Raw genomic sequence first — 22,102 nt, forward strand, 5'->3', positions numbered from 1 at the left:
AACATACAGTAACCTATTCTCAAACCCTACAGGAGATTCGTCGGCTCTTGAGGCTGGGAAAACCAAAAAAATGAAAAAAAAATTGCGAAAGCCTTGAAAAAAATTTCAAGTTTTTTATTTCAAAAATTGCTGCTAAAATTAGTGAGATTAAAAAGTTGGAAACTATTCGATGGCCAACATTAATTTGTCAGTAACTTATTATCAAAGCCCGAAAGAGGTTTTCTGACACTGGGTCTGGTAAGACAAGAATAGGAAAAGGTAAAAAAAATTTTTAGTCAACAAAATGGTAAAATGCCATTCCTTTACTACCCGAAACTATGCAGTAACCTATTATTAAAAACTAGGGGAGGTTCCTTGACACCTAGGGCTGATAAAACTCAAAAATGACAAATTTTCAAAAAGCTTGAAATTGTTAAAATTAGTATAAATTTGCGTGTTTTTATCAAGCGGTTGTTCGACAGTAGCTAGCCACCGGGGGGGGGGGGGGGGGTGGAACGGGGGCTCGTGGCGGGGGGCAACAGTGGGGTGGGTGGGCAACAGCGCTGTGGGGGGGGCAATGGTGGGCGTGTCTTCAACCTCTAAGAACCGCCCTGCACGCCATAAGTATAAGTCTTCAAAATAGTTTGAGCTGAAAAAGGCTCTAACAGCACTTAATGCCCGCTGGGTGCTACCTATTTATCCCGCTTTTGAGGACGGAAAGTCAAATGAGTCAGACCAAAAATTGGTCAAGCAAAAAATCGCATAAAAAAGACTTCGTTTGCGAGCAATTAAAAAACATTGCGGGACAAGTCCTCGCCCACTATTCAGAATTTTATTTGACTGCACAAAAAATAATCCTAGAAGGGACCATGAACGTATTGCGACAATCATTAAGAAACAAAATCCGATCAAATAATTGAAAAAACATTAAAAAATAAAAGTCAAAATGCTGCATGAAAACATCACTAGCGAGAAAGCGAAGTTCTGCTCAAACACCATTTTCTCACACTGATTAAAAACTAGAGCAAAAAAAATTATGTCGCAAAACCACTACCTTTTTTCGCTTCACTTCTTGTTTCGGCGTGACCAAAATCAAAATTCTCACTCTCTCAAAAACCCCATTTGAACAATAATCTCTCTCTCTCTCTCTCCTCTTCAATTCGTTCAGCCTTTGACCTAAGGGCTTAATTTTCACATGCGGTATTGACTTTTGCATCCTGTTTTAAATACACTCCAAAAAATTATCGATCAAAGAAAGACGCTCCACCAATACTCCTTTTCGTAAAAAGACCAAGAGGGCTAATATAACTGCAATTAACAAACTACTCTCTCTTCTCTCAGCTCTTCAGCAGTTTGATCTAAACACTTAGTTTTCACGCATTTCAATACACCCATTCCCATTTCAAATAAACCTCAGATAGTGAAAAATTGTCAAAAGTGTTCAAAAAGCTGTAAAAAATTTGTCTAAATTAGTATGCAATCGTGCGCTCAAAAATGTCAATGCTTGTGACAGAAATTCACCAGACCAAAATACTGTGTGACGACTACAAAGCCCAAGTTTGTTCTCATCATTTCTTAAATAGTTTTTTCAAAATCAAGAGAATTCCAATCGACCACGCCAAAATCGTATGCCACATCACGGAGATCAAAATAGGACTAACCTGATCGTCTCTCAGAGGACTGCTCTTCGATCTGAAGAAATTGGCCTTCCGAGTCCATGAGCTTTAGGTCATCATTTATCATTTCTAAAGGATCCGATCCATTGTTGTCCATTATTCGCACAAAGAAGCTCCAGGGACTATTAAAGTCAACAACTCTAATCATCCTCATGCCATTGGAAGGTAGCTAAAATAAAACCCTCTTATGTAACACACATAACCCACAACCCTCGGACGAATTGCTCTCGGTCGGCAGCTAAATCAAAAATGCCCTTCAAGCATTGAATTCCTGCCGACTCAGTAGCTTCGGCGAATCGTACACGTAGAGCCTACTATTGCTCACGCAGAGCTACTCACACTTAATGTCTTCCGGTTTTGCCCGTTTATCCCGTTTTTGAAGACACAAAGTCAATGTAAATAGCTCAAGTGAGCAAAAGAAGAAAAGGTTCTAAGAAAAAAGGTCAAAACGGTCAAAAAAAGTATGAAGAAAAAGACAAATACGTTTACGATAATTGCTTTAATCATTGTTCGAGAGCAATTACTCAGTTAGCACAGTTATATATCCACAAGACAAATATAATTGCAACATGCTTTGCTTCAGAGCAATTAAAAAAAATATTTCAGTAACATCTGAGCAACGACCGTTCGATTGTCTCTTTTAAGTTGAAGCAAATCTGAAAAGCACAAACAAAAAACAAACAGAATAAAAATTAGACCTACAATTGACTTAATCAATTCGATGTTAATCGAAAAAAATAACTTAAAAGTGATTGCAATCAAAACAAAAGGCCACCAAATGCAAAAACAGGGTTCAAATGCAACCACAGAACTTAATAAAAATGCACAAAATTGAAAACAAAATAGTTCAAGAAGTGGAATAAATCGAATCTTTATTAATCAGACTATTTACTTTAAAAAACAAACAAAAAATTAGCTCAATGGCTAAGAAATTCTCACAATCGACACGACACCAGAAAAAAAATCTAGAGGTGAAAATAATTTCATTTCGGTAAGAGACAAGGCCGTTTCAAGCGTAAGAAGTTGTCATTAAAAGCCCGAAAAAATTCTCCGTCCAAAACCAACAGCTCATTATAATTCAACTCCGTAAATCTGCTAAGTTTCTATTGAAATCTCAACTTTGGCTCCTAACAATAATACCGCTTACCACATGATCAACAAATAAAGATGTCAACCACGATTAACAGAAAAGAAACGAAGAGCTCCTTCAAAACCGTTCCGCAAGTTGCGACGTACTTCTCACCTAAATTTTTTTCTGAACAATCTTCGCAAACGACGCTGTGGATTGATCATATTTAGTTAAAAAAACTGTCAATTTGTCAGACAACACACAAACCAAAAAACGAAAACACGATTGACGAAATAATTTCTTCTGACTAAAACTGGTTCAAACATTTTTGAGCAAATACTCTTAACAACAACACCATATCTTTACCTAAACAATTGTACGAGTACAATTCTTCTGAAAATCAATATACATTACGCAGAAAAAACATAACCGACTAACGTAGTGCGATTGCTCTCAAACGTAAAATGGTTGGCTCCACCAGTAGCTAGCCATGGTTTAGTAAGGCTAGCATTAGCTTAATTGAAGGCGCGTGAGGTGCGCGCAGCGGGGGGTTCACCGCAACGTGGTGCAGGAGTGGACTGCAGGGGGAACTGATATGCGGGCGATGGGCGGGGGTGGTGGACCGATTTCTAAAAACCGCCCTTCACAACATAAGTATAAGTCTCCAAAATAGTTTCTGTGAGCCTAGAGACTAGCGAGCTGAAAGGTTCTCAGAGAACTTAAGGCCCACTGGGCGCTACCTCTTTATCCCATTTTCAAGGACGAAACGTCAAATGGGTCCGACAAAAATCGGTCAAGCAAAATATTGCATAGAAATTACAAACAGGATTAATAAAATTGCTACAAACTGCGTTAAAGACCAATTATCAATGATTTCCTAAAAATGCCAAGTAAGTAATTTATGATTCAACTAGAGCTTTTCTACTAGAAAACATCTCTACTGTTATTCAGCGTTAATGAGGACAATAGATGACATCACGCCACATAACAGCAGCTGAAATTCGGCATCAACAAAAAGAGTTAAGGAAAGAGAGAGAAAAGAGATAGAGTGTCAGAGAGATGAACCATGAACGAGAAAAGGAAGGAAAGAAACCTCAACCGACAATGAGAGAGAGAGATAGGAATATTTTTCATAATGGGATTTTGCATCTTTTAGTTTTCTAGCCTGGTTAGTAAAAAAAGTTTAAAACCATTTTTGTATCTGAAGTTCTGCCATGTAATCCATCAGCAAGACTTAAAAAGTTTCGTTGGCCAGTAATGATCATTATATTCAGGACAAAATACTTCAAAAATTTTAAAAACAATTGCAAATTTTTAACAAAAATCTTGATAAAATTCGTGATATTATATTATCTTCAGAAGCAATTCACTGTCTCGAAAGACTATCCAGTATCCCTCTTCCAAGTTTTAAATAGCTTCACTGGCTCAAGGATTAATAAACTGAAACATGATAATTTTCCGAAAATTCAAAATAGAACCGGCGAATTGCCGGAAAATAGCCGCGATAGACGCTTGGGGCCTTCCATGAATTGAAACAACTGAAGAGATTATATAGACATATCGACCACCAGTACTTTAATAGACCATTTAACTTTTAGGGTTACCATTGGACTATCATTTTTATGAGACACAAGCTCTATAAGGAGAAAGCCCTAATAGGGCTTTTCAAAATTAGGATCTCTTCCGTTTGTGCCCCCTCAGCTTAGTGAGCGCATATTATTTGCACCACTCAGATGCACGTGCCAAATTTTTTACATAATGACTTACTATGTAATGGCACGTGCACTGTAACTGGGGGGGGGGGGGGGAGGGGGCGCATAACGTGCTGGGGGCACAAACGGAGAAGATCCCAAAATTAATATTTGAAATCAAAAACTCAATACTCTAATAATCAAGAATTAGGGCATATATGTTTGGCACTACTTAGATGCACACTATTGACTTTTAACAAGTAAATGTTCATAAAATTCAAAGTTCCATAAGTGACTTCAGAAGTCATTTTTTTGAGTAAGTCATTGAAAAAGTCAATTCCAAGAAGTCAGGGTAAGACAAAACAAAAACCTGTTAGACGAAGCAAAAAAAACTAGGAGCGCTATAATAGCCACCTGGAATTGAGGACACCGCTATTAAAAATTATGTAAAACTATCAAAAATTGTTAAAACTGGAGTCATTAAAATATTGATAACAATTCCATTATCTCTAAAAACTAGGCAGCAGCTTATTATCAAAGTTTGGAGGAGGTTCCAGGGCCCCTGATGCCCGGGAAAATCCAAAAAAATACCCGTCAGATTGCCGAAAATAGCCGCCGTTGATTCGCATAATCAATTTGGGATCGAAAGAGAAAACATCTAATGAAAAAAAAACAGTTTTTGCACACAAAATTTTAAAGTGCGAACTATGTTGAGGTCATTTTTGAGCTGAACATACTCCTAATTCGTAGAGAGAGGACACAGAGGGGAATATCAATACCAACAAGCGTTAGAGATGGTAACTAAGAACAAAGTTCAAGTAAGGAGCATCTAAAATAGGGCTTTCTAGGTTAATCTCGTTTCTATTTCTGATTTCATTTCTTGATAAAAACTCGTTTCATTTTGAATTGCTTTGCTGAGCAACTGCTGTCTAAAAACAATTTTAGCAGAATGAGAGAAGAGTGAAACTAGCCAAGAGAAGTCAAAAAGACTTCACGCAAAATATTTAACAAGCTGTGAATTAAGGTAAAGCGAAGAAAATTTATTCCACAAAGTAAAAAAATGGGAGTGCCATAACAGCCGACTGAGAAGCTGAGGGCGGCTATTAATCAAAAAGATTCAAAAAACTGCAAAAAATTTTTTAAAAAAAATGGCTGAAATCGTGACATTAAAAACCTTGAAAAACATTCCATTACATCTAGAAACTATGCAGTAACCTATTATCATCAAAACATGGAGGTTCCATGGCTCTTGAGATTGGAGAAACCTAAAAAATGACAAAAATTTCGAAACAATGAGAAAAATTACAGAAACCAATTGCTAAAAATTATGATATTAAAAAGTTGAAAACTAATCCATGGCCAAAACTATTTTCTCGAGTAACTTATTATCAAACCCTAACGGAGGTTTTCTTACCCCTAAGGCTGAGAAAACTTGAATAATGACAATAAATGTCAATGAAAATAATGGCAAATTTTGTCAAAACATGCTAAAATTCGTGATCTTAAAATGTTGAAACCATTCCACTACCACCAAAAACTATGCAGTAACCCATTATTAAAACCTAGAGGAGGTTCATTGACACCCAGGGATGATAAAACTCAAAAATGAAATAAACGTTGGGGGTGCAACAGCGCGGGGGGGAGGGTGAGGGCAATAGCGAGGGTCTTCAACCCAAAAAAGCCACCCTTCACACTATAAGTATAAGTCTCCAAAACATTTTGCATTGATACAGACATGAAAAGCTCTTAGGGCACTTAATGCCCGCTGGTCGTAACCCGTTTATCCCGTTTTTAGGACGAAAAATCAAATGGTTCAGACGAAAAATCGGTCAAGCGAAAAATCGCATAACAAAGACCAACAGGACTAATCCAATTGCTGCAAACTTCGTTTAGGAGCAATTAAACAAAAAATCTCCACAAGGGATAATTGCTCCAAATTGAAAGAGAGCCTGCAAATTGCCTGAAAATAGCCGCCGTTGACTCTCTCGACACACATAGGGATTGAAACAGAAAAAAAACTAAGAAATAGAATTTGACAGAATTTTTATAAGTGTCAAAGTGTTCTTATTTGGTGTGCAAATTGTGCGTATTCTAGATTCTAAAATTAAACTAAATTCAGCTTCAAAACTGAATAGTGTTAAGCATAATACTAATGCCAGCTAGCAATCGCTTTAATGAACTTTGATAACCTAACGTAATATGACTTAATGAACGGGATTTTTATGTTTAAACCGTTTCCTTTGATTTTGCTCTTTTGACTTTGCTTGAAAGCAATTAAAAAAGATTTTATCACACTATTCTCGCTCTCTTCCAGTGAATAATGTGTGAAGACAAATTTTTTTTTTCCTCTTGGATGTTGGCATTTATCAGAGAAATCTAAATACCTGTTCTCTTGTGCAACATTGATTTTCCATGCTGTTCCAATGGCTCTTTACCTATTAAAAAGTACCCACAAGACCTTAGAAAAAATGAAAACTTTGCAATCTACTCAAACAAACAATCAAAAGAAATGATTGGGTACAAGCGAATTAGATAGAAAACCTTCAATAGGAAAATAATTGACAAAATATCGTCTAAAATGCATTCGAGTTTAAATGAAAAGGCAATGACAAATCAATTCCCAAATTTTAGAAAACAAATTAGGTCGCTGTTCAAGAAAAACTAGGCTAAAATTAATAAATTAATGAAAACTAAATTCAGGCACAAACAAACCACACCAACCGCCCTCAAAAACACAAAGATTAACAGCAACTAATCAATCAATTATCCTTGGAATTTCAAAACTTTCAAACCAGTGAGTGAAATATCTCAAAAAGAAAAACCACTAAGAGAGCTGAAATGTCTATAGAAGCAAAATTTTTCCCTCAGACCATTAATACAGCCATGCAATGCACTCAGCATCAAAAAAATGTGCGAACAGAAACATACAGACTAAAAAAGTTGACCATAAAACAACACCAAAGCTTATAAACAGCTAAAATTCTTGATGGCAGCTAATAATAATAATAATTTGTTTCTGCGTAATCGCAGCGGAACAGCATTAGGCCACAGTGGCCTGTTCTCAGCTTCCCTGTTTCTTATTATTCCCCACATTTCAGACTGTTCTTTTTATGAGCAGCATTGCTCTTTTTTGGTGACTATGGCCACTTTTTTTGCGTCTGAAACTTTCACGTGGTACCATCATTGCAGCCAACATTGGTCAGGCTATGGTCAACCTGAAGCTATGGTTAAGTAAGAGCTCATCCTTACACAGACAGCTTCACGGAGGCAGGGGATTGATCTCTCAATCATTGGGGTGTGAATCACACACCTTACCTCTCGGCTATCACGCCACGGCTATCTTGATGGCAGCTAGTGGCAGGCGTGAGAGAAACCAATTGAACACCTACTTTTCTCGCTCTCTTTAATAAAAGCATTCAATCTCGCCTCTCGAATTTTTCACTAATGCAGTTTTTTCACCTCTAAACTTCCAGCTTCGATGTTTGCTCCAGTGATTTAAAAAAAGTACGCCATGATTATAACGACTCTGAGTCTTTTAAACCATAGATCGCAAAAAGGCCTCTTCGAATCGTAAAAATGAAAGCGCCGTTTGAGTAGCTTGAACAATAGCCGTTTGAGTAGCTTGAACAGCAAGTTAGTTAAGATGATCAAGTGTGCTCCCCTTAAAATCCCTCAATTTTTAAAACAGGAAATTCATGCGAATGGCTTCTCTTTATTCAATTTCGTTTAAGTAAGTCGCAAAGCTCTTCTCGTGAAAAAAAGGTTGGTGGCAACAAACTCAAGTTAATTAAACTATGTTGAGGACAAAAACGTCTAACCTGGGGAGAAATTTGGCTAGTGTTGGCATTGTTGGAATTACTGTTGGATGACGACGGCCTTGTATTGCCAGTGGCTCCATCCAAAGGATTATCGGAATCAGTGTGTTCCGCCAGTGAATCAAACGATCCTGATAAGCAAAAAGGGTGCCAGCAGAACTAATGTGATATTTTTACACCCTTAATAATTACATTGGTTAGCCTCACCTTTTAGTGGGCCATTAATTCAAAAAAGAAGGCGTAATATTTGATCGATTGTTGTTGCCACATCACATTATAATACGAATACTTAGCAACAACTTTCCACATTTGACTTCACTGGTTATAGATGATTGATAAGGCGTCCACTGATGACCAGGCAAAAACATTGAAAATGTTGAACTAGAAACGAATACATTATAAAATTCAATCTTCATCTGTGTGCGCTTTTATAAAAATTAAACATAACCGACTAATGTCGAGCGAATTGCTCTCGAACGACCAGTTGGCTTCGTCAGTAGCTAGGCATGGTTTAGTCAGGATAGCTTTAGCTTAATTCAGGTGCGTGAGATGATCGCAATGGGGTGCATCGGGCGGGGGGGGGATGCTGATGGGGGTGGGGGGCTGATGGGGGTGGGGATGGTGGTTGGGTCAACTTCTAACAACCGGCCTTCACACCATAAGTATAAGTCTACAAAACAGTTTGTGAATCGTATACTTGGAGACCAGTGAGCTCAAAGGCCCTAACAGAACTTAATGCTCGCTGGACGCTACATGTTTATCCCGTTTTCGAGGACGAAAACCCAAATGGGTCAGAGGACAAATCGGTCAAGCGAAAAATCGCATAAAAAGACCAACAGGACTAGTATAATTGCTACAAACTTCGTTTGAGAGCAATTTATAATGAATTCCTACAACGTATTAGTTACGATATTTATTATTTAAAAAATATGTTCAATCATTTCTAGAAAAATTCAGCGTCAATGAGGGTAATAGATGATGGCATCACGCAACATAACAGCAGCTGAATTTCGACATCAACAAAAGAGTTAAGGAAAGAGAGAGAGAGAGAGAGAGAGAGAGAGAGATAGTGAGAGAGAGAGAGAAAAAGTTAACGAGATGGAGAAGGAAAACACCCCTACCGACAGAGAGAGGGAAAGGCAATTTTCATGATAAGAATGGACCCTGCAACTTCTAGTTTTCCAGCCTTGTCAGTAATTGAATCAAATAGAAAAAAGCTGAAAGCCAAATTTAAAAAGTCTCCAGATTTCGCAGTGAAAGAAGTTCCAAACAGATTTTTGTCACTGGAGTTTTGTCATCTAACCTATCTGCGAGACTTAAAAAGCTAGTTTTGTTAGCCGGTAATGGTTTTTAAGCACAAAAAAAGACACTGATTCAAAAATTTTAACAATTGCAAGTTTTTGCTAGAACTCGTATTATTAAGATCTTCAGAAGCATTTCAATGTCTCAAGTGACTCTCAAGTAACCCTATCTCAAGCCTTTAATTGTTTCAGTGACTAAAAATGATCAATAAACTTGGAACCTGTTAACAATTGTCCAAAACTTGATATTTAAATTTTTATCTGAAAAAATCTAGAACTCAAAATGTTAGAAATTGATAACCATTCCATTCACTCTAGAAACTATGCAGCAGTTTAATGTCAAAACTTGGAGGTCCCTGGACCCTGGTGCCAGAAAAAACTATTTAAAAAACTTGAAAAAATGCGAATGTTCAACAAAAAATTGCTTAAATTCGTGAAAATCTTAAATCTCAAAAAACTCTTTTTCACCTAGAAACTATTCAGTAACCTATTATCAAACCTTACAGGAGGTTCCTTGGCTCTTGAGGCTGGAGAAACTCAAAAAACGACAAAAAGTTTTTAAAATACTTGAAATAAATTGCAAGCTTTATCAAAAAATTGGTAAAATTTGTGAAATTAAAAAGTTGAAAACTATTCGCTGGCCAACAAAAAAGTTTTCCAGTAACTTATTATCATAACCTAAAAGAAGTTTTCTAGCCCCCGAGGCTGGAAAAACCTGAATAACTGTCAAAAAAATTAAAAAGCGCGTGTTTTTTCCTAGAAATGCTAAAACTCGTGTGACAAAATACAAAATAACGAAAACCATTCCATTAACACTAGAAACTATGCAGTTACCTATTTTCAAACACTAGAGGAGGATTCTTGACACATAGAGCTGAAAAAATTAGAAATGACAAAAAAATTTAAAGAACATGAACAAAATTGTGAAAATTAATATAAAATAGCGTGTTTTTGTTTGGATTACCAAAACAGAGTTCTTAAAATGGTCATAAGAAGTACTTATGACAAAAAATTTTAAAGAACATCAACAAAAGTGTGAAAATTATTATAAAATTGCGTGTGTTTGTTTAACGTACCACAACATATAATAAGATTAATACCTTACTATATACCTTGCGATTACTAATACCTAGCGAACACTAAAGAACTTCGAAAACCTAATTCTCAATGACTTAATGACCAACTTTATCGGTTTATCCCGTCTGTTTTGACTTTGATCTTTTCACTTTGACAGTAATCACCACATTGCGTAATTGAACGCGTGAAAGAATTTGAAGACCATTCAATTGAAACACTGAGTGAAGTAAGTCAGAAGTCAAACGTGAGAATCGTGACTCATGTAAAACGAAAAACGTGATCAAAAGTTAAATCGAATTTAAATCCAAAAATTCTCATTGACTAAACAAAAAAACTAGACTTAGAATGGACCATGAGTGAATTGAGAAAACCATTTCCAAAAAAAATCAGGAAAAAAACAGAAAATCAATGTCAAAATGACGCGAGCGAGAACAAAAAACCACTAGCGAGAAGTGTAAATTTGATTCTAACAAAAAACTAGGCCTAGAATGAACTATGCCTGGATTGGGAAAACCATTTAGAAAAAACGATCCAAAAAATTGTATAAACATTAAAAACCACAGTGAAATTGCAGCATGTGAACAAAAAACCACTAGCGAGAAAGTGAACTGTTGCTCAAACACCGTTTTCTCACTACTTTAAAATTAGAGCGAAAAAATGTCACGCCGCATAACCACTCGCTTTTTCGCTCCACTTCCTGTTTCGGAGTAACCAAAATCACTACTCCAATTTGACGTCAAAGATCACGGAAATGTATGAACAGATCTTTAAAAAAAATACAGCGCCCCAATACAATTCAAATTCTTCGAATTATCATAAGACAGCGCCCCAATACAATTCAAATTCTTAAAATTGTAAAAAGGAGAGCGCCTAAATAATAGCCGTTGAGAGGCTGACGGCGGCCATTAATAATAGATACCTTCTCTTGACTAAAACATTCCCGGCAGATTGCCAGAAAAAATCCGTCGTTGATTCCCATAACTCTATTGGGATTGAAAGAAAAGAAAATATCAAAAAAATTGATTTTTGAGAGAATTTTTAAGTGCGATTATTTAAGTCATTTCGTAACTGAACATACTCCTGTCTCTCTGTGAGAGGCTACAGGGTCTAGTATCAAAACCAATAAGCATTATAGATAGTAACTAAAATTTATGAGAACAAAGTTTAAGTACCGGGCATCTAAAAATGGGCTTTATGGATTTATCCCGTTTCTATTTCTGACTTTGATTTTTTTATACTGACTCTCTTCATTTTGAATTGCTTTGCTGAGCAGCTGCTGTTTAAAAGGACTTTGAGCACAATGACAGAAGAGTGAAACTAGCCTAGAGAAGTCAAAAAGATTTCACGCAAAATGTCGAAAAAGCGGCAAAATTGGTAAAGTGAAAAAAGGTTCGACGAATTAAAAAAACATAGCAGGACAAGTCCTGACGTACAATTCAAAGAATTTTCGTTGACTAAACAGAAAAACTAGACCTAGAATGGACTATGAAAGAATTGAGAAAACCATTTTAAAAAAAATCAGAACAAAAAAATAAGAAATAAACAGAAAATCAATGTCGAAATGCCGCATGTGAACAAAAAACCACTAGCGAGAAATAAAAATTTAATTTAAACAAAAAAACTAGGCCTAGAATGAGCTGTAAATGGATTGGGAAAACCATTTAGAAAAAAATCCGATCCAAAAAATCGAAAAAATAGTAAAAATCAAAGTTAAATTGCCGCATGTGAACAAAAAACCACTAGCGAGAAAGGGAATTTTTGTTCAAACACCGTTTTCTGACTCTACTTTAAATTTAGAGCGAAAAAATTTCACGCCGCAAAACCACTCGCTTTTTCGCTCCACTTCCTGTTTCGGCGTGACCAAAATCACTACTGCAATTTGACTTCAAAAATCATGAAAATGTGTGAACAGATCTTAAAAAAAAAAAGACAGCGCCCCAATACAATTCAAATTCTTTGAATTGTAAAAATAGGAGCGCTATAATAGCCGGTTGAGAAGATGAGGGCGGCTATTAATAACAAAAGATTTGCAGCCGCGCGTCAGAAAATCTAGTATTTTTATCTAGTCAGAAAACTAACATTTTAGACTTTCAGCATTTTAAACCTGGCACGTGCATGTAGCTATCTTACCGCCACAAAGCCTAACCTCACAGGGTAAATGGGGCAACAGTTGGGGAGGCGCACAAAAAATGGGTATGAGGGGCATTTTTCATCATGCATTTATGCCTTTTGGTGAAACATTCATGCATTTCAGAATTTTTGATAAAACATACTTTTAGCCATGAGAAAATATCAATAGAAGCTACACAGCGACTTTCCTGCTGTACCAATTTTTCGGGTTTCTACGGGCAAAGTCAAATCGTTCAGACGAAAAACGATCAAGCGGAAAATCACATCAAAAACCAACAGTACACCAAAAAAACAGCTACAAACTTTGTTTGAGAGCAATTTATCAAAATTATATGCGAATATATACGACGGATGGTCTTTGGGTTGTATTGTCATAACATCGAAAACACTAACCTGATAATCCAGACACTTTGGCCACAACTTTTTTCTTTGCGAGGATATCAGCCACGTTCTCCGGCTGTCCCCTTTTAGTCATGTGAAGGAACAATTCCACGCTATATAACCGTGCTTCATCACACGATACGACTCTCAATTTCGCACTTCTGTTCAAAATCATCTTTTTAACCTCGTCAATTGCATTTTTGTCCCATAATGGTTTTCCCAAAGCAGGTCGAATATTAGCCAGTTTGCATTTCATCAGAACCGATGGATAATCTGTTAGAAGTTTGAGCGGAATTTTCCGTAACTGATTTAGTTTCACCATTTCTGTGTTACCAAAATCAATGAAGAAAACGCGAATATCCGCATCAAATCTAGTTTCCAGAACAATAGCTCTATAGAACGCAATCGAATCGTCCATTTCAAATTGGGCAAGACAATACATACCGGGGTACGGACACAGAATACAAATTTCTGGGCGCATTGAAAAACTTTCAATAAAAGCCTGAATTTCATCTAATAGAGTTGCTTGTTGTTTAGCCTCTCGTGCTTCTGCAACTCTGCAGTAAAACATTGAGGGGTTTTGGTATTCAAGCACGGCAACCCTATACTCAACTTTAGAGGGAAAGGGGGACAGGTTGAACTGGTTCAACGAAAAAGGCATTTGAGGGTACATAACGTTAGATGTCGGAGCACGGTTTCTATCTTTGAAACTTGCGTGTCGAGTGAACACCATAGATTTGCACACAGAAGCAGGAAAATCGTGATAAAGGGTAACTCCTTCCACAACATTTTCGATCTCGTACATATCCATCAGAAATTTTCCATTTTCCAAACGGGAAAGATTTTTGATAATAAGGTTTTTATCTTCAACAAGTTCTTTGAATCTATGCAGAGCGCTTTCTGACCATCGCGGTTTTCTCTGTCCATGTTCAAATTTGGGCACTAAATTGAGCATACTTGCCTCATGGGCAAACGGGGGTGTCCTATGAAGCATGTATTGGCTAGATGGCACCTTGATTTCATTCACTTCGCAATGAGCCTTGTTTCCATAGTCGAGGAACTGGACTACGACTGCATTGGGGAACTTCTGCATAGTTCCGATGGGAGATATCACTTTAGCACGGTACCAACTAAAACAGGCCGAAGCGTAAAGGAACAATTCAACATTTTTGAGTGCATAAACGTGAGCAAATATTGAAAAATGAAAATCTTGAAAAAATCTAACTTGAAAACACAAATGCGCGTTTTCAAATGCCAAAATTTTGCGGAGCCAGAAATTTAAAATAAGTTTTCTATATACACAGCCAGACGATGGCTTCCACAAACTTTCAGCATTTTCAAACTTGCATGTCTTAAGAATGGTCACGTAACTCCACAAGAAGTCACGTGGAAATTCTGGCTCCGCATCTCAAACCGCTACACCATTCTCAAACGCCAGACGCTTTTGGTGACTTCAAGCAGATTCGCGTGACCTACACTACAAATATTCACGCAGTGGCAAAACTGTAAACTTTTGAAAAAACAGGCGCTACCAAAAAGGTTTTTGAATCGATGTAATAAGTCTCAGTACTTGAATTCGACTAATAGTTTGGCAATTTTACATACCAATCGCAATTCCTCAACACTGAACAACACTTACCAGTCATCGATGAATTTTGCCAGCACAAAATGCCCCTTCTCAAGTTTCGTCAAACTTCGCAAATTGGCCACATTGTTGTTCGGATTCTCAACAACTGATTGAATACGCTGTTTTAACACATTCATATCATTTTCATGGCAAGTCAGAATGAAGAAGAATTCAGACGGCGACCTCAAATGTGTTACTTTTATAACGTCATCAACCTGAACAAAAGGTGTCGTGCAAGAAGACCAATGGGTGAGGGTAGCGGATTCCAAGCTCAGCCCATCCAATTTTTTCACATTCGGCTTGCAGTTTCGTTTTGCGATAGTATTTTCCAGTTCTGTTACTTCGCTGCTTCCTTTTAGATTTTGATGTTCATAATCATACAGAGCAACCAATGGATGCTGTTCTTTAATCTCGACATGTCCAGCCTTTTTTACACAGTCCTCGAGCGGTTCGAAGTTCAACCCAAACGGATCAGCACACTCATCAAATACAGAAGTAAAACAACTCGGAATTGAAACAACTTCACTCAAATTGTTCAGATTGTCAAACAACTCGGCGCTGCTCAAATTATTGGACTCTACAGACTGGATCATCTCATCAAGGTAAGTTTTCAAGTTTTCGACAGTTTCTTGAGCTCGCTTTACATCGAACAGTTTTTGCTGAGCATACTCTTTCAATTTGAAATGTTCTCTTTTCAAATTTAACTGCAACAGCCCTAAAAGTTGCATATACCTCATGTTCAATTCCTTCGACTTCCTTTCTGCCATGCCTTCAATTCTGGCTGCTAAATTATCCGCCAATGAATGCGACGTTTCCAACTCTTCATACATTTTCCGCGCATTTTCGACTATCAAATTTGGATCCAACGTTTGATTTTCAGTTCTATTCAATCTCTCCATTTTATGACCAACGTGCTTTCCGGTGGAATTGTCATCAATGAGACAGTCTGTACATAATTTAACATCACAAGTTTGGCACACAAATTCAATGTCTCTTATTGGATGCTCGGAACATTTTTCGATTGGTTTGACGCTCTTTGTAAAACTGATAGCTTGATGGTTGTCGTTTCGCTCTGCATGTATAAAGTCAAAACACACTTCACAAAGAAGTACAATGCAATGGTCACACATAACGGTAGCTTGTTCCTTCGCACAATTTGCGCAATCTATACGTTCTACTGTTTTGTCATTACGGGCCAATCCGAACATTGCGTTACTGCCAATTGTACGCTTTCTGAGGGTCGCCCTTTTGAACTTCGCTCCAATCGTGTTTGAGTGAATTTCCTCGAATCCAGTCTTGTTCAGAACTGTAAGACCAGCCATTACGTAATTAATAGGTGTATCTGTTTCATCTATCGCGCATGCAGTTTTGTTGTTTGTCGTAATGGTGTACGGCTCACAAATTCGGCATATTTGTTCGGCGAAAAACTAAAAAAAAATGCGCTAAAATCCGACCAGGAGGCTCGGTAATGTGCGAACGCATATAATGCCCCTCCCCTCCCCCCCCCCCCCCCCCCATTCAAAATCTGCTTTCAAATTTTTTCAACAAGAGGACATACCGTTATCATTTAAACTGTTCTTTTAAACATTTTTTTAAAGTTTCTATCGAGAATTCTGTCAAACAATTAATAAAGATGCTTATGCTGGGGTAATTGAAGACGTAAAATTTTCAACTTTGTATCACAACCTTTCAACTTTTTCAACTTAAAATTTTCAACTTTTTATCACAATTTTTTAGCGTTTTGTTTTTTACAAAATACTTGTTCCATAAGCATGCGGCACTTGAAAACAAAAAACAGCAAAAAATGTTCTATTTCGCTCGAAAAAATCTTCCATTTCTCAAGTTAACTCTGCTATAATTATAGACTGCTAAAAAGATGTGAATCAACATCTCAATGCTGCAAAATAAAAGCATGAACCGACACGCCAAGAAATATCTTAAATTTATGCTCATCCTACTATTAACTCTCAATTTTATAACTCTGAAGGCACGTAAAAGAAGGAAAGCCTAAAAACGGTTTTAAAAAATTCCAAAAACAAATCAAAGCGTTAAACTACTTGAAAAAATTAACAGAAGAGCTATATATCAATTAGCAAATTATGTCAAGATAGGAAAAATGAAAAACAACAATAGGGGAGCTTAACACGAAAAAATTGTAAAACTCTGGTATAGGAGATTCAAAAATGGTTTTTCTTCAATTGCAAAACTAATTAATAAACAAAACGTATAAATTTGCATATGTTAATAAGAACATTTTACTAAGTGTAGACACTAGATCCCCATGGTACGCGCGATCAAAGACAATTTCACAAAAGAAAAAAAACTACAGCAACGAAAACAAAATTTTCTCCATCCTTGCGGAAAACGACCGTCGTTTTTGACGGAAAAACGTGAAAACCATTCCAAAACAATTAAATCAAACCAAAAAAATTGCAGGGATAAAATGTGTAGATACGCAGTGGAAAGAAACAATTTGTTGTTAAATTTGAGTCTGTTGGGATCTTCAATTTTTTTCTATTTCTCAGGAAACAAAATGTCAACAACTTGACTCCACTAAGGTTTTCTACTGCAACCATCCATATTAGTCGATTTGAAACAAGAAATGCATAAGAAAATGGCGACCTCCGCTTTCAGATTTTATTTTGGCGTCAAAATCTCTAAGTTACAACCACGAAACCCTCCGTGAAAGCATATGAATCGTTTGTCAATGACGTTCACATATGACACAATGCGTTTTCTAATAATTTTGTGCAATAAAACACACAGCCACAATAATTTTAAAAATTATATTATACCAAATATCTCAAATTGCACTAAATTTGGCAAAAAACAACCAAAAAAGAATTAAACCTACAGTTTTTTGAAAACACAGAATTGTTCAGTTATATAAGTGGTCTAACAGGACGATAGCAGTTTAGCAGAAGCAGAAAATCGGGAAAACTAATCAATAATGAATCATCAGGGCAGATACTAGGTGGGCTTAATAGCCCCGTCCATCTGTCCTCTCCGAGATATCTTTTGTTATTATGATATGTAAAAATGTTGATAATAAAGTAAGTAATTAAATTGTTGATTTAAATTGATTTATTTTATCATAAAAAAAGAGAAATTTATTCTTTCTTTCTTTTCTTTCTATCAAAATGGCCAAACCATTTTCGTTTTATTTACTTTGTTCTTCACCCAATTAAAAACCACTTTTTCTCTAACACTTGGCCAAGACCATTATTATCTAACTTTTATTAACGAATTTTGTTATATTTCGTAAGTAAGACCAAGCTTACACAACATGGAGTGTTCATTTAAAACCATCGATCGTCCTTTGAAAAAAAAAATACTTTCGCATAAGCTGTTATTTCTTAATTATCGAACGTTGTGTAAATCATTTAAATGTCCTACGCTGCTCATATTGAGATCCCAAAACCAGGGGATCTAAAGAATGGTTGATTTGTCATTTGTGTTTGTTATCATTTGTTGTTGTCATTTTTTGTTGTTGTTTGTACTCTACCATGCCAATTGAATTCAGTATGTTTCCATAGATATAAACTTAGCCGGCAGATTGCCAAAAATAGCCGCGATATACGCTTGTGGCCTTCCATGGAAATGAAACAACTAAAGAAATAAGACAGATCGACCACCAGTCTTTTAATAGCCCACTGGACTTTTGGTTTAGAATCGGACTGTCAATTTTATGACACATACGGTCTACAAGGAAAAAACCCTACCGGAGCTTTTTCAAAATTCATATTCGAAATCAAAAACTCAAGACTAATATTTAAGAATAATAAGTTTGGCATATAAGTTTGGCATATAAGTTTGGCACTATTTAGATGCACACTATTGATCTTTAACTAGTAAATGCTCATAAAAAATAAAGTTCCATAAGTGAGTTCTGAAGTCACTTTTTGAGTGAGATAAGTCAAACAATTGACCTAAAAGCAGGAATGACGTCACGCACACAAATTTAAACTGCAAAGCAGTAGAAGACACGGAAGTCATTGAGGAAGTCAATTCCAAGAAGTCAGGTCGTAAGAATCAACGACGGAGACGACGAATTAAATAACATAGCAGGACAAGTACTGAGGTACAATTCAAAAAAATTTTCATTGACTAAACAAAAGACAAGACTAATTACGGACTATGAGTAAACTGCGAAAAAAAAAATTAAAATGCACCATGTGAACAAAAAACAACTAGCAACAAAAGTGAAATTTGGTTTAACCAAAAAACTAGGCCTTGAATGAACTAAGAATGGATTGGGAAAAGCATTAAAAAAATCCGATCCAAAAAATCGAAAAAAAACAGCAAAAATCAAAGTGAAATTGCCGCATGTAAACAAAAAATCACTAGCGAGAAAGCGAAATTTTGTTCAAACACCGTTTTCTCACTCTACTTTAAAAATAGAGTTAAAAATTTTCACGCCGCAAAACCACTCGCTTTTTCGCTCAACTTCCTCATTCGGCTTGACCAAAATCACTACTCCAATTTGACTTCAAAAGTCATGAAAATGTGTTAACAGATCTTAAAAAAAACATAGCAAGATAAGTCCTGGCGTACAATTCAAAGAATTTTTATTGACTGAAGAGACAACTAGACCTAGAACGGTCCATGAGTGCATTGGGAAAACCATTTATAAAAAAAAAACAGATAAGAAAATAAAAAAAAAACAGAAAATCGATGTCAAAATGCCGCATGTGAACAAAAAACCTCTAGTGAGAAATCGAAATTTTGGTTCAAGCAAAGAACTAGGCCTAGAATCAATTATGAATGGTTTTGAAAAACCATTTAGAAGAAAATCCGGTCCAAAAATGGCATTAACAGTAAAATCAAAGTGAAATTACCGCATGTGAACAAAATACCACTAGCCAGAAAGCGAATTTTTGTTCAAACACCGTTTTCTCACTCTACTTTAAAATTAGAGTTAAAAATTTTCACGCCGCAAAACCACTTGCTTCTTCGCTCTACTTCCTGTTTCGGCGTGACCAAAATCACTTCTCCAATTTGACTTCAAAAGTCAAAAAATATGTGAACAGATCTTTAAAAAAAAGACAGCGACCCAATACAATTCAAATTCTTTGAATTGTAAAAAAACCACGATGTCCCCAATAATAGCCGCTATCGCTTCGCGGCTATTAAAAAGAACACTATTCTTCAGAATGAATCCGTTTTCAATAGAGCGCTTTAAATTGTAATTAAAGTTGACTAAACCTTGAAACAATATTTGGCAAAACCTCTTAAATTGAGCGTTCCCCAATAAAAATAGCAGGAGTGATAAACACTTGGGAAAACTTGCAAAAACAAAAAAATATCTGTAAATCACTTCAAATTAGACTCTCGTTAAAAAGATTCTCGGTAGCCTTCATCAAAAGCTAGCCACGGTTTAGCTATCCTAGCTTTAGCTTAATCGAAGAGGCGTAAGAAACGCGCAGCGTGGAAGTGCACCGAGGGGGCTTGGGCAGGATGTGAGTCTTTGGCTGCACGGGGCACTCACGGGCTGAACGATTTTTAGGGGTGGTGATTGGGGGTGTGAAGTCGGGAGGGCTGATGTGGGGGGGGAGGTGGGGTCAACGTATAAGAAAAGACCTTCACACCATAATTATAAGTCTCGAAAACAGTTTCTGTGAATCTCATACTCGGAGACTAGTGAGCTGAAAGGCTCTAAGAGAGCTTAATGTCCCCTGCGCGCTACCTGTTTATCCCGTCTGAGGACGAAAAGTCAAATGGTTTAGACGAACAATCGGTCAAGCGAAAGCAAAAAATCGCATAAAAACATAGCTGGTTGAATACAGGAAACAACTCGAAGAGTCGTGCACTAAAACTCTTATCTAACTCTACCTTTTTCAGAAATATGAAACAGGAACGAAAAGGCAAAAATATACAGTGAGAAAAAAAAGTTGATAGATAGGTGGGGAGGGTAGGTAGGGAGGGGGAGGGGGGTAGGTGTGTGTGTGTGTGTGGGGGGGGGGGTGTGAGGTTGGGGTAGGTTTAGGGGGGGTTAAATGGGGGAGGGGTACGTTATATGTTATATAGGTTGGAGGGGCTCATTTGGGATCAAAAATTCTCGAAATGACCTTTTCACCTAGAATATTACCATCAGTTCTTAACTACTGTGCATTAAAACTAAGCTAGTTTTAAAGTCCATTAGTCGAGAACAGAAGTCAATGTTCTATAACTCAATTCAATGTTTAAACAATTGACTGAATAGAAAAAATAGACCTAGAATGGACTATGAACAGATTGGGAAAATCATTCAAACCATTTTCCCACTATAAAATAAGAACGAAAAAATTTCACGCCGCATAACTTCAACTTAAGAAAACCATTGCAGGACCTACTGACCTACAATTCAAAGTCCTGAACTACCATTCAAAAAATTTTATTTGACTGAACAAAATAGACCTAGCAGGGACTATGAGCGTATTGCACCAATCATTTAGGAAAAAAATCCGATCAGAGAATTGAAAAACAGTAAAAAATCAAAGTCAAAATGCCGCATGAAAAAATCACTAGCGACAAAGCGATTTTCTGATCAAAATCTATTTTCTCACTCCACTTTAAACCTAGAGCAAAAACAATTCATGTCGCAAAACCACTACCTTTTTTTCGCTCCACTTCCTGTTTCGGCGTGACCAAAATCATCACTCCAAGTTGACTTCAAAATTCATAAAAATATGCGCACAGATATTAAAAAAAACATAGCCGGAAGATTCCGGAATCGACTCGAAGTAAAAAGAAACTACACTAGCCAGCCTCTAACTGGTACAACTGTCAACTTTATTATATTAGTCAATTTGAAACAACCAGAGTAAACATTATCAGGAAAAAACAAATTATGAAGTTTTTTTTGAAAACTTTTATAAGCTACATTTCCAGAAGCACAGTGTATGATAGATTGCCTTGTATAAATTAACTTAGCTGAAAAATTGACTATCAAAGGTAGGGATATTAATAACTAACGATACATCCTAAAAAGTAAAGTCTAAAGTAAAAAAGATGCTTCGAAAAAAACCGCACGTGATCGAAATATTTTGCTCGCGTAGCAGAATTTTTTCACACCTACTTTTCTGGCTCTCTCAAAAACGCGATTTGAACGAAAATCTATTTCTCTCTCTCTCTCTCTCTCTCTCTCTCTCTCTCTCTTCTCTTCAATTCGTTCAGCCTTTGAACCTAGCGCTTAGTTTTCACATGCGGCATTGACTTTTGCATCCTGTTTCGAATACACTCCAAAAAATTATCGATAAAAAAGACGCTCCACTAATACTCCTTTTCGTTAAAAGACCAACAGCACTAATATAATTTCAATTAAAAAACCTTTCTCTCTTCTCTCAGCTCTTCAGCAGTTTGATCTAAAAACTTTCC

At 36.6% G+C, this 22,102-nt stretch overlaps 1 protein-coding gene across 1 annotated transcript in view; it reads right to left on the reverse strand.

Moving 5' to 3' along the window:
- LOC142348147 (uncharacterized) overlaps positions 1-22,102 on the reverse strand; it is a 41,267-nt gene that overhangs the window by 17,903 nt on the left and 1,262 nt on the right. Inside the window, exons 3-6 of the mRNA XM_075399356.1 lie at positions 14,759-16,173; positions 13,132-14,249; positions 8,234-8,361; positions 1,641-1,824 (exon numbers count right to left, since the gene is read on the reverse strand). Coding sequence (XP_075255471.1) covers positions 1,641-1,824; positions 8,234-8,361; positions 13,132-14,249; positions 14,759-16,173 — 2,845 coding nt within the window. The remainder of the gene's footprint in view (positions 1-1,640; positions 1,825-8,233; positions 8,362-13,131; positions 14,250-14,758; positions 16,174-22,102) is intronic.

The sequence above is a fragment of the Convolutriloba macropyga genome, chromosome 10, assembly GCF_964194025.1.
Source record: "Convolutriloba macropyga chromosome 10, txConMacr16.3, whole genome shotgun sequence".
Classification (NCBI taxonomy): Eukaryota; Metazoa; Xenacoelomorpha; order Acoela; family Convolutidae; genus Convolutriloba; species Convolutriloba macropyga.